Source organism: Archocentrus centrarchus, chromosome 11, assembly GCF_007364275.1.
Source record: "Archocentrus centrarchus isolate MPI-CPG fArcCen1 chromosome 11, fArcCen1, whole genome shotgun sequence".
Taxonomy (NCBI): domain Eukaryota; kingdom Metazoa; phylum Chordata; class Actinopteri; order Cichliformes; family Cichlidae; genus Archocentrus; species Archocentrus centrarchus.
The window spans coordinates 22,063,916-22,076,884 of record NC_044356.1 but is presented as its reverse complement, the minus strand read 5'-3'; the positions used below and the strand labels follow the sequence as shown (position 1 = coordinate 22,076,884).

Genomic DNA, 12,969 nt, shown 5'->3' with positions numbered 1-12,969 from the left:
CCATTCTTTTACAAATGTTTGTAGCAGTCTGCATGCCTAGGTGCTTGATTTTATAGATGTGGCTATGGAATTGATTGGAATACCTGAATTGAATGATTTGGATGGGTGAGTGAATACATTTGGCAATATAGTGTACCATAAAATGAAAGAATTAATGAATCTAAACTGAAGAAACTAAAAACTTTGCCCAGGAAACATTCATTAGGAACATAAAGAAATCCTAATCATAAACTATGTTTTAAATAGAACTCTGAAAGAATAAAAACAATAACTTTTAGTAAAATCTGTATTTGCATTTGAACCCACAAAAACTCACCAAAAATCTGGCATAATAAAACGTTTATTAGAACAACAAACAATATTTAAAGACAGTATACAAAAAGTATTTATGGAACAAAACATTACCACTACTGGAGAAAAAGAAAACACGAGCACAAAGGTGGCAGAGTGAGTAAAGCCATTTGGAACTTAAAAAAAATTTTAAACAGATGAATGTGGTAGTGGGTTCTATCAATAGTCCTTTTTCAGCTGTGCACTCATTTCCAGGCTGCATCTGAACATGTTAGCTTCATGTCTAAATGATCACCTCATCAAAATCAAGTAACATTAACTTCCTTTTTTGTGCATCTCTTGAGTTGCAAAGCTAACTAGTTAATGCCCTAAACTGCAATATTATGTATAAATTGACATTTAACCTCAACTTTAATTACAACAACATTCCCGGTGGATTTTTACTATTCACAATCCAGAAGGGAAGTGTCTCTAGACCTGTGTGGCAGGAGCAGTGCACAGCTCTATCAGCAACACACAGAAGCAGAGCCTACACTGTTAATAAAAAAAAAAAAAACAAAACAAAAAAAAAAAAATCAAAACTGCAGTTACACCTCACCCTCACATGCACAAGTCTTTTGAATGTATGGCTAAATTGTGCATACTACAGGGCTGTTCTTCACTATCTTGGATATGTCTAAATTAAGCCATTAGGAAAATAAGAGTGATCCATGTCTGAATAATAGGTCGCTGTTACTGAACAGACTGCTGAAGCCAGCACTGTTGCACATCTTCTGTCTGAAAAGGGGCTAAAGAGATCACTCCATCATAACGATAGAAGGTTTCTTTCCTTTTAAATCATAATGCCATCACGTGCTCTCACGATCGGCTAAGCTTATATGTACAACAGAGTTCTCCATGACTGCCATGCAAGTGTTGAAACATTCAAAACAAGGAGAAAAAAAAATAAAATAAAAAAGACTAACTTTGCTAAACCTAGAAGGCAAGTCAGGAGAAAACCCAGTCCTGAGGAAAAGGTTAAGGTGATGCAGGGGTCTGCAAAAAAGAACTACTGTGCTTCATCCTCTGGACAGGAATGCCATGTCAGTCTCTCCTCATAAAAGGATATGACCACCTGAGGGCAGCGAGTGTTGGCCTCACGGGCTGGGACCAAATCTGCCTCATCTGAGTCTTTCCTAAAAAAGGCATACGGGAGAAAACATTAAACCAACTATTTTAAGTTTCTGTTAAGTACATTAACGTAAGGTTATAAGTTAAGTGGAGGGAAACACAGAGGCAGATATAACCTGATCATCTACCTGGACACTGACAGTTTCATAACTAATTCTTTATACTATATAGCAGGGATCCTCAAATCCAGGCCTCGAGGTCCGATGTCCTGCAGGTTTTAGATGTGTCCCTGATCCAACACACCTGATTCAAATGGCTGAATTACCTCCTCAGTACGAAGTCAAGTTCTCCAGAGTCCTGCTAATGACTTCTATATTTGACTCAGGTGTGTTGGCTCAGGGACAACTAAAACCTGCAGGACACTGGACCTCGAGGCCTGGATTTGAGGATCCCTGCTCTATAAATTTACATTTTGTTAACAATGAGAAGCAACTAAAGCACAGGCTTTAAGCTTTAATTCAAAGCATTGAACAAAAATATCAAATGAAACATAAAGGAAGTCCCCATTTTTAAGAGCTTACATGTCATCAAATTTTCAATTAAAAAAAAAAAAAAAAAAAAAAAAAAAAAGTCCAAATTTGCAGTTTCTTTGCCAGAAACTGCCACCCGAATTCTGAAAGCCCTGGATGTCAAAGCACGTGTTTCCTCCTTCATGGTGGTCTGTCAAGGCTGTCAGCTTTTAAAATGCACAGTGATCCAAGTCAATGCACTCTATTGCACCTCCTTCACTTTAGATTTACCTTGGTTGCTTTTGCAGTATTTTAGGATCATTATCCATTTGTACTGTGAAGGACCAGCAACACTCTATACTTCTGAATTAATTTACCGTTTTCCATCATATCAAACAAACACTAGTGACCCACTGGTATATCCATTCCATTAAACTTCCTCCATTCCTGTGTTTTACAGACTTTGTAAGTTTTGGATTATGACCTTTTCACTTGATTGGATGTTTTATAAACTCTATTTTCTTTACCATGGAAAGGATCCTGTGATCTCCCATCACTGTTTTCTGTGGAAATCTAGGCCATTTATGGCACTTAACTACAATGCCTTCAAATGGCCTTCTTTACTTACATTAATAAGTCTTTTGTCTACATATTGTAGGTTGCCTGCAAAAGCTTAAAAATGCAAATGCCAAAATTTCAGACCTTTTACATGCTCAATGAAGAAATAAGGAAACAGTCCACATCCAATACGGTGCTTCTGAGTCAATTCACTAACTACCTTCTCCTGTTAGAAAAAGGGGCTCCTTATTAAAAGAGATGTAATTCCTAAAGTCTCTAACTTTGATGTGAATACCCTCAAATTAAAGCAGAGCCTGAACGTAAAGCCCATATTTCCTTAATTTTATATAACTAGATTAACAAACTCGTACTGTGTGAACCACCACTCTTTTTTTTTCTATATTTAGCTTTCAAAGAGCCAGACTTCCTTAGAGATCAGGCTGTGTTGAAGAATAAAGGTGGTCATAAAAAAATGACCATCAAGCTTGTTAGAATTGTACAAACTATTTTGCCCCATATACTGTATTTCCAAATACGTGTGCACACGTTTCAATAAATCACTGCACACATTTCTTATTTTCCTAAATATAGAGTGGCTCAAGACTTTTGCATAGTACTGTAAAACAGTAAAGAAATAGTGAGTGCCAAATACATAGGAACCTAACTGTACATTTTATTTATTTATGGTGGATGACAAAGCCAAAAAAAAAAAATAAACTAAATGAATATAATGATCAGAACAATTGCATGTACAACCTACGCAAAAACAAGAGCTGTTGGGGCAAAGAATTATTTCCCTTTGTAACTCACCATTTCATCAAGAACATCAACTCCCCACTGCTGTCTGTTGCACCTATGATTCGTTCTGGTTCAAGGTTCCTAGCGAAACCGCGTGGTTTCTCAGCCTGTATGTGGTAACAGAACATATCGGGAGAAGAAGAAAAAAGAAAAAAGCATTAATATTCTGTTATTTCTATTTTTTTTTTAATCCTTGCACATTCTAGCATCAGAATCAGAATCTGCTGCATTGCAAAAGAATGGTCTTTGATTTAATCATAATTCAATATTAGGTTTGTCATATACACTATTATTCAAGTATAATGAAATACAGTTAAATGCTTATGTACCAATTCAGCTGAGCATAAATAGAAGGAAGACACAAAGAGATACATTATAAGTAGATGTATTCATATTCACTTTTTTTGGTTGACATTATGTGCCTTTTTCTGATTTTCCTCTGAATGGCCCTCATGTTAAGCTTGACGGTGATAAATTTAAGTGGTACCTTTTCTCTCAAGGCTATGCTAGTTGGAAAAACATGTGAAACCGCAAAGGAACTGACCACATCTTTCTTCTTAGATTCTGTCTCTGGCTCTTCTGTGGAGGCCTTCCTCTTAACAGGAGCAGGTTTCTCCTTAACATTCTTCTGAGACTCCAAAAACGCTGAAATCAGCTCAGGGCAATCCAGGTTCTCCTCTGGCTCCCAAGTATTGTCAGCGCTAAATGAGCAGAAAGAGATTCAACATTCAACATTCGCATCTCATCACTTAACACTGATTTCCTTTTGGATGCAAATACTAGTTTTAACTATAGCTTGTATGAACAATAGCACCTCCTTCATGCAACCACAATGACTTCAAACAAAAGTATAGCACAACCCCATACCAGGGAAGCACTTCCAGCTCAGCAGGGGGGGTCCCAGGCAACTCACTCTGTAAATCCTTTCCACTTCAGGTAGAACTCCACTTTCCCATTCACAACACGCTGGTCCAGCACTTTCTCCACAACGAATTCTTCAGGCTCCTCCTGCGTCTCCTGTGTATCCTTCCTACTCTTGGTGTTCTGTTTCTTGCCCATTTTGTGCTCTAAAATAAATAAATAGAAAAGAACAACAGCTTCACATTTATGTCCTCCTAATATCCACATTAAGGATAGGCCGCAGGCCCCAAATCCCCCACAAACACCTGGGTCGTAAACAATTTACGCGTGACGACTGTTATGTGCCCACTAAGGTATTCAAACTAAGCAACCCTGACACACGAATAGCCACCAAAGGAAAGTAGATACGCAGCGTTAGCTAGCCTAGCGGTGAACCGCTAAAATATTCAAAGATAGCCAAATCTGAACGTTATGAGGATTAGCTCACATGCTAACTGTAGCCGGCCTTTACGCCTTACGGAAATTCAACTTCACTTTTATTGTGCCACCTGCAATGCGGCGTGAATTAAAATAGTTACGTAGCCACTACGAATGTTAACTTAACTTGCGCTAACAGCAAAGTCGTCAAGTTTAATGCAACGCTCGACATTACAAAAACGCGTAATGTTAAAATCGTTCAAATCGAGGATACAGCTAGAACATAAGTAACAGACTCGGTATTTTTGCTTCAACGCTTGGCCGTTGAAGCAAAAATACCGCAATTGTGCTTAACAGAGCGGCTATCTCAATCTCTACAATCTGCAGAGCGCCCAGGTGATCAAACAACTGGTTAGCATAAACTGTTATTTCGTTACAGCAAACCAATCAAATCTGACGTGCCTGTTGATAACGCAGCGTTTTAAATAAGCCGGTATCTGTATACATACCCTAAAACAACAGGAATCGCTTCAGTAGGGCTCCTTTTCCACGCGGTCAGTTGATTCTTTATGTCTTATCTGTAGCACTGTGGCTCAGTAGGACAGGCGCCAAAAGGTACTTGTGCGCATACTTGTGCGCTGTCTACGGAAGCCCGGAAGGAAGGCGTTCTTCACTCCCCTGCGCACATCGCTGATTGGATACCTTTGTCCTTCAAAACCTGCAGTCCAGCACATGAAGCGCAAAGGCTGCATCTGCTGCTGTTTTCAGACTGCGTAATTTTCTTCCAGAATGCGTTTCCGTACGAGTGGTTTCAAAATCAAGATCACTCAAAAGTGTTTGAATAGATTTTTTGTTTTATTTAAAAAAAAAAAAAAATTTCTGCAAGAGCAACTCAAATTTTGTAAGCAAAAGCACACTTAAAAAAAATCACAACAGAATCAAACACAGTTAACTTCAGCAACAGCAAATATTTACGAAAATGAAAGTTATACAAAGGGCAAAGAAAAGTTCATGCCAAACAAGAACAAACACACAAAGAAAGAAAAAGAAAACTTAAAGCCACACGACCTACTTTACAGACTTCTCTCCATTTCACTCCCTCAGCTGACCCTATTAGGCAGCATAACCAAGAATAGGATGGCAACCTCTATTAATACGTCAACTCTCAAATAATCTCAAATGGAAACATCCAAACAACATTCAAACTTAAAAAATGAGTCAGTACTTTTTTATTTACCATTTTTAGCAGTTAGTTAAATAGGGGTGACTTTGATAACGAAGGATCTGTATTAAACAAGTGCACTTTAGGGCAATTTTAATTTTAGCCACAAATAAAAACTGGTGCCTGAGGTAGAATCTCATTTTTCCCAAAAATTCCAAAGTACTTGGAAAAAGAAAAAAAACGGGAGGAGGGGGGGTGTTAAGTCAAAGTGTGCTTCAAATTATCATTATTCAGCTACTTTATGCATCTTCCTTGAGTTTTCTCACTCAGGCGACTATATGATAAAATGCCAACTTTTAATATCAGTTGATTCTACTCTCAGATAACCTTTAATATAAATATATATTTAAAAAAAAAACTTTCAAACAGCATTCAGACCTCTTAAATAAGGTTGGTGATTGTATTTTTCCATTTCAGAAACTGAATCTTTTGTCTGATGATGGTCACATTTATAATGGATTTGTAGTTTCTGAGTGCACTTTAAAAAAAAAAAAAAAAAGCATGTTTAAATTTGGCCAGAATTAAGAAAAACTAAACCATGAGGTAGAATAATCTTGCTAAAAAGCTCTAAAACACTTCAAATGAAGGGGGGGAGGTCAAGTCAAATTATGGTTGAATTCTTATGTAAGGACATTTTCATTGTGATTATATGCACTTATGTAACACGTACATACATAATAACCAAAACACTTTTCAAATGCAAATTAAGGCCAAGTCTTTTTAATCATTGGTATACTGTACCTCATCAAAACATGTAATTGTTTACTTTTTATAACCTCAGTTTAATTGTTTTACTCAAACAGTGCATGCCCTCCAATACTGGAAACAAATCAGTAAGCTCTGGGCTGGTAATAATCCAACACTCTTATCGCTTTGAGCAAAGGTTACCATTTTGGGGAAGAGAAAAAAAGAACAAAAAAAAAAAAACTTACCGTCCTTAACAGTTCTATGATGCCTATAAGCATTTCAGGGACCTAAGAAACTTTAATAAATACAACCTTTAACCTTGTTCTTATACCAAGTAGGGAAACACCAGAGACAAGATTGCAGGTGAACAAACAGAATCCTCCTCTTACAGCTCTATCCAGTCTGTAAATGTCACAATACTGACATGTTGGCTTTTAGACATGAGTGGTTGCCTACAGTTGTCTGTTAAAATGATAGACTATTGACTTTAATGCTAACAGGCACAAGGACTGCTAGCATTACCAGCAGCTTAGCTGTTCCCTTAAACTACCCCATCAGCCATGTCCACTTTTAACAAGAAGAGAATGTCCAGTGTGTGATCTACATTTTTCCCATAATGTATTTACATTTTTTTTTTTTTTTTTATTTACTTATTTTCTGAGTGTCTTTTCTTTTTGAGATTTTAGGCTCCCACGTGAATCAAGAAACACTTTTACAAAAGAGGAGATCCCAAAACCAGAGTCAGGCAATTAAGTTTCGTAATATCCAAAAACCTAAAAGCTCAAGTCTCAGTGGGAAATGCTGCATCATTGCTTTTTTTCCTTCTTTCTCTTGTCTGTTTTGTTGCCAGATGTGGAGACAGCAGGTCGTCTTACAGGCTGAACTACAACCCTCCCATTAGCCCCGCACTGCAGGGTGAATCTGTCTGGGTTCAGGGGTTGTCCTGATTCATCCCTCAGCCGAGCCAGGATGTCTCTGGTCAGCTGCCTTATCTGGTGGCCCACAGCACCCATTGTCTTGGCTGTAAGCTGTTTCTCCCTCAGTAGTTTGTCTCTCTGAACTTGCAGCCTTTCCACCTCCTCTTGGAGCCCTGTGATAGCATCTAATTTGCGCTTGCGGCAGTTCTGGGCTGCCAACTTATTCTTACCACGTCTGCGGATGTCCCTCAGGAGGGTCACCTGTTCTGGAGAAAAGCCGTGACCATCAAGAACTTCCAGGAACTCTTCCACAGGCATGTTTACAATCTGCAGGACAGAGAATGGCAGGCACATAGCACGGGCACGCAACTCATCACGACTCATTTCCTGTTCTTCCAACCGGAGCCCATCGTCATCGCTGAGGGGCTCCTCTTTGATGTTTTTGCAGGGCAGTGTTACTGATGGCTGGTTGAAGAAAGTGGCAGATGAGTAGCTGTGGTCATGCCACACACTCTCAGTAGGTGACCATGTTGTGGTGTAGTCCATGATGCCTTTTGAGGGGACTGAGTCTACTTCACTGCTGTAGCCTGTAGCTCCACACTCATCCTCACAGTATGAACTTGATGATGAAGACATCTCAGATGAGCCTGGAGAAGGTGAGGAGTTAATGACTGCATTATTGCATATAACAGACAATTTCTTTGCTTCACAAAACACATCTATTAAGATGTGTAACTCTTGCAAGTATAGAGAGTGATTAGAACCAACCTGGAGACACTGGACCTCCAGAGCTGCTCTCCAAAGAGAGACCAGAGTCTGACTCCATGTCCTCAAGGACCTGTGGGTCTATGCTGTCCAGACAGTCCATCAGTTGGCTGCCAATTGTGTCCAGACCTTCCAAACCAAGCTGATTGATCTGGTCAAACACTGCCTCATCCAGGCAGTCACCCAGTGCACTATGTGATGACACATTTCCAGTTAAATTGCATACTGAAGCAAAGGGGAGTGCAGCAAGGCCCAGAGCCATTCCCGGTGAAGCATCTGAGTTTAAAGAGCCTGTGGATTCCATTCGAAAGAGGGCCCTTTGTTGTTGGGTCAAGGTCCTGGACTCACTTCTATCAGACGCCAACCCAAACACTCCAGCACTGGTCAGCATAGCATCATGCAGACTGACGTCCCGGCTGATGGCGCTGGTGATGTCAGCGTCAAGATCTGACAGCTGCTCAGTAACAAGGGGGTCCAAGTCCTATATTTTAGAGAGAGATATTAGTCACACTTTATTCTCCATAGCATAAACAATAGTCAGATCAACATGGCACACTAAGACTCTACTCTGACATACATGGATCTAAATCTAAAATAATGACATTTTATATAGGGCTTCATTTAATGAACATGAACCAGAAACATACATCAAGGTCTGCAACAGAGAGCAAATTATTCCAATGCTGGTCAATATCAATGGTAGGAGGGTGTTGGTGTGCTGGACTGGACAATGCAGTAATGCCTTCCAGCAGACTCTGAAATAGACAATACACAGAAAATATAAAGTAAATTTTGAAAAAGTATAAGTGGTTGCCAGTCTCCAATCACAGCAAAGTAAGTGATGAAAAAATGAACAAGAAAAATTATATTCAAGTCCTCTGTATAGCTTGTTACTACAAGGATCTGAAAAACAAAGCTTTTTCCTGTGAGACAGTAATTATTGTGCTTAAACATCCCTAATCATGTGGTGCTACTAAAACAGCATTGTCATCAGAATGGGGCAATTTCAGTAAAGATTTAATGTCAGGCCTTGATTTTCTAGTTAAAGCACTATAACAAGACTAAAATTGATGCCAACATTATACATGCATCATTACAGATGGACAAACACTGTTATGTATCCTCTCAAAGGAATGCAGCAGCATTACTGTTATTAAAATAAATGAAACAGTGCCAACAGTACCTCTCGTTCCAGTGTGGAACTGAGAGCCAGCTGAGAGATTGGAGCAGGTTCCTCCTCCTCTTTAACTTTAACATCTTCCTCCTAACAGGGCAAAAAAAAAAAAAAAAAAAATCAGGGAATTCCGGTTAGAAAAGAACAGTACAGTACAGTTATGGTAAATAGACTAGTTCTTATATAGCGCTTTTCTGCTCTAGTTAGCGCTTAGTTGTCAGTTGTACAGAATACTCTGCAAAGGTTCAATGGTGGAAAACAGCTTATTTGTTAGTAAAGGCCTCCAATCATTATTACATTTCTAGTTCTAGTTCACTGATTCCAATCCAACCATTATAGACAGATGGAAAGCTTAAGAGTATGACTCTTCTGTCATGACACAATTCCCTTATGAGGGAGATTGGGTTTGTTTTACAAAGCAGTTGTTGTAAAAGGTTATTTACCCTCAGAGGTCACCTGATAAACCTACAGTAATGCAGGTAACCAGCTGTCAAAGCTAGAAAATTATTGATATCTCTACATAAAGTTACATTCTTTTTCATGCTTAAATAATAAAAGCAGATGGACTCTCATTTGTTATAAAAGAAGGAAGTTTGTTGCAATAATTTTCACACAAAGACTAGAGCCAAATTAATGACAAAAAGTACAGCAGCCTAGTTTTACTCAAGGTCTGTCTGAGCTTGTCGGCTTCTACTGGGGCAGCTTTTCCTGTTTGAACTGGTCCTACTAAATGAACCAGTTATTGATAATAACTTAAATATCACAACTGCGGTCAGCTCCTACAGATGATGTATTCTCACAAACTAAGACATTTTGCCAAACAGTTAAGTTAAGAACAACAGATGAGTCACATTATACAAGTAAACAACAATAGGAGGAGCATTACTTCTGTATGGATAATTGCTTTTGTGTAAGCAAACAGGGTGGGGATCTGAGTCTCACTTCTCCACCCCTCAAAGCCCACAGCTGGTGGCTGAGTCAGGAGAAAAGGAATACAGTTACACAACTGGCAATATGAACTGGCTTCAAGACATAACATCCACCAAGCAGCTCTTTCTGCCATGATCTAGAAAGACTACATTACTGAGAGGATTGAATATAAAGGTTGTAATTATTTGCTGTCAAAAACTACAGATGTTGGTGTTGTCTGTTAAAGTTAATTCTGTAGTTACTAATCCCAGACTGTTTAATGTGACAAGTGCCACAGTGAGGAATGACAAGTGCAGCAGACAGATGTATGCTGCATTTATATGACGCTTGATGGTCAAGTTAATGAGCTTTATATTTAAGTTACCGACTAAAGCGGTTTGGTCAGTTATCCAAGTTAACAAATTGTCATGATGGATGTAAATGCCATAATCTGAGGAAGCATTACTGGATTGTGATTTGTGACAGGAGCCTGGCAGAGCCGGACAAAACGAAAATAAATGTGCATTCCGGCTTTTATCAGCAGATTTTTATTTATTTGCTTCCTGGTTTACCAGGAAATACTGCAGTAAAAAATGCTACTTGTTGGATGACACATCTTTGCAGGATAAGGGTTAGTGATCCTAGTTAGCTTGTAATAGCTAACTAGCACAACTATTGCCGAAGTTTTACCTGTTTGTCACCTCAGTTAGTCAAGTATTTTAGCGGGCCAGCCGGCCTTCCTAGTTATACGTTGCACTGTAGCTTAATTAGAAACAAAGTCTGTTTAACTTTATGACATATTATACAAGCACTTGCCTCTTTAAGAAACCCGCAGGCTCCAGCGCCACAAGGCCCTGGCCCGAGTTCAGTGTTTGCCTGGCACACTGCTGGGCCACGGACAGGCAGGTGTTCACTGACATCCCTGGATTCATCCCCAGGGCTTTCTAACCCCGAGCTGGAGTCAGTGCTGTTGCTGGTTGAAGGCCCGCATTCAGGCTTGTCAGTTGCAGGTACCTGATGCACCAGCCATGCGTTCAACTGCGTGTGGAACCGCGGCGAACCAAGGGTCCTCACCTCGTCTAGCAGCCGGCGACTTGCAAAAAAATAGTCCAACTCGGGACATTTTGGGTGTACACCATATCCGTCAAGAGTGTCTCTCAAAATATGAAATGGTGTCTGGATGTAGGCTGAGCTAGGACCCAAGTTTATCTCTGTCAAAGGCGTATAATAGCCGCTCAAGTAGCTGTCGATATCCACACGAACTCCAATCAAACTGAGTAAGATAGTTAACTGAATGAGGCTTTCTGTAAAGTATTTTTTAGCGATCTGCATTTTCTAAATACTTGCGGAACTGTAGATAATTGTGAAATCCTGACCCAACAGTTCCTCTTTCCCGAAGGGACAAAGGGAAAGCCTAACAAAAGAGCACGCCTTCCCCTGTCAGACAAAGAGGACCGCCTGTACCGGCGAAATCACTAAATAGCTATGCTAGCTGTTAGCAATTAGCTTTATTTACCGGTGCTGTAACGCAAACATAACAAACTGTTTGTTCTTCAACACCTTGCAGCGGATACGTTTTTCATAAGCAACACCTACTTATCACAGCCCTCCTGACGATGAAAATTAAACAGAAAATGAAACATGGAGACCTTCCTGCTGTCACCGTGCTGCTACAGGGGGAACTTTGTTTAAGAATTTGCATAGCTCATGCTGACTGGACCAAAGCGCTCGCCACAACAAAATCTAATTGGTCGACACACCTGTCGGCCATGTTTTGGACCAATAAGAAAAATGGATCATTGTTTCTCCACATGCAGCCTCCACCCCGATACTGACTACAAATATTGTTTGCACGAAAAATAATCTAACTTCAGAAACTTTAAGTACTGCTCTATGTAGGTTTTTATTGTAATATATAAAACTTCATTGATCCAGAGGGGATTTCTCAGAAGTAAGGCGGGGCTGCATTTCCTTTATGTCTGTGCTACTGGCCTACATTTGCTCCCTTTTCCAGCCTACTGGTAAATGCCTGAATTACACTTTCAATTTGATTTTAGGTCCTCGTGTCTCAACTCCCCAACGAAGAGGAATGCCAACGGCGAAATCCTTTACAACATAGTACCCACTGGGCATCTAAAACAACTGAGTTTATACTTTATTCATGATAAGCGCTGGAAGGTGTCCCACATTCACTCCGGGTGCTTTTACTTTAGACTATTGCCTTGTGACCTATTATATAATATATCGATTAAAAAAAGACTACTCTGTTTCACAAGATACGTTTTGCCCACTTTTCTCGTTGCAAAAAACAACCTCTGCTTTTATGTAAGAAAACGAATGCATGGTTTTATACATGTAGTTGTGGCACATACACTGTGGCATTCCTTCCTTCACTGAGGAAGCAATTCTAAATTGGGCAATACTCATGACATTAGATTGCAAAAGGACATTTATGTCATTTAATTGATGGCCTTGGGCTTTCTCATATTTCTGAAAGTCTGTCACTCTACATCCCAGCTCGCTCTCTTAGATCCTACGCTTCCAAATTGTTAGCTATCCAAAACTCCTCACAGAAAAAAACTGGAGATGTAGCTTTCCTACTTTATACCCACAAACTCTGAAACAGCCTACTTCAAAATATTAGGGAAGCAAATGCTACAGGTAATTTCAAGATACTCTTAAAAAAAAAATACACCATTTTAATCTGGCATTTAACTAGTGCTTCCACTTAATAATAATGATACCACTATA

The 12,969-nt window shown here is 39.4% G+C and overlaps 2 protein-coding genes across 3 annotated transcripts; both read right to left on the bottom strand.

Annotated features, from left to right (window-relative positions):
- Positions 1-322: 322 nt before the first annotated feature.
- cbx3a (chromobox homolog 3a (HP1 gamma homolog, Drosophila)) lies at positions 323-5,189 on the bottom strand. Its single transcript, XM_030741722.1, has 5 exons — positions 5,054-5,189; positions 4,180-4,333; positions 3,811-3,967; positions 3,279-3,373; positions 323-1,466 (listed from the first exon to the last, which is right to left on the bottom strand). Exons 2-5 carry the CDS (start codon positions 4,323-4,325, stop codon positions 1,340-1,342), a joined length of 525 nt encoding a protein of 174 aa, XP_030597582.1. The 5' UTR covers positions 4,326-4,333; positions 5,054-5,189; the 3' UTR covers positions 323-1,339.
- Positions 5,190-5,380: 191 nt separating this feature from the next.
- nfe2l3 (nfe2 like bZIP transcription factor 3) lies at positions 5,381-11,891 on the bottom strand. Of its 2 annotated transcripts, XM_030740298.1 has the most exons (6): positions 11,669-11,891; positions 11,035-11,625; positions 9,319-9,399; positions 8,783-8,890; positions 8,139-8,616; positions 5,381-8,017 (listed from the first exon to the last, which is right to left on the bottom strand). In XM_030740298.1, exons 2-6 carry the CDS (start codon positions 11,548-11,550, stop codon positions 7,260-7,262), a joined length of 1,941 nt encoding a protein of 646 aa, XP_030596158.1. In that variant the 5' UTR covers positions 11,551-11,625; positions 11,669-11,891; the 3' UTR covers positions 5,381-7,259. The 2 variants fall into 2 exon arrangements, with proteins under 2 accessions (XP_030596158.1, XP_030596156.1); XM_030740296.1 differs by having other exon boundaries at positions 11,035-11,891.
- Positions 11,892-12,969: the final 1,078 nt, after the last annotated feature.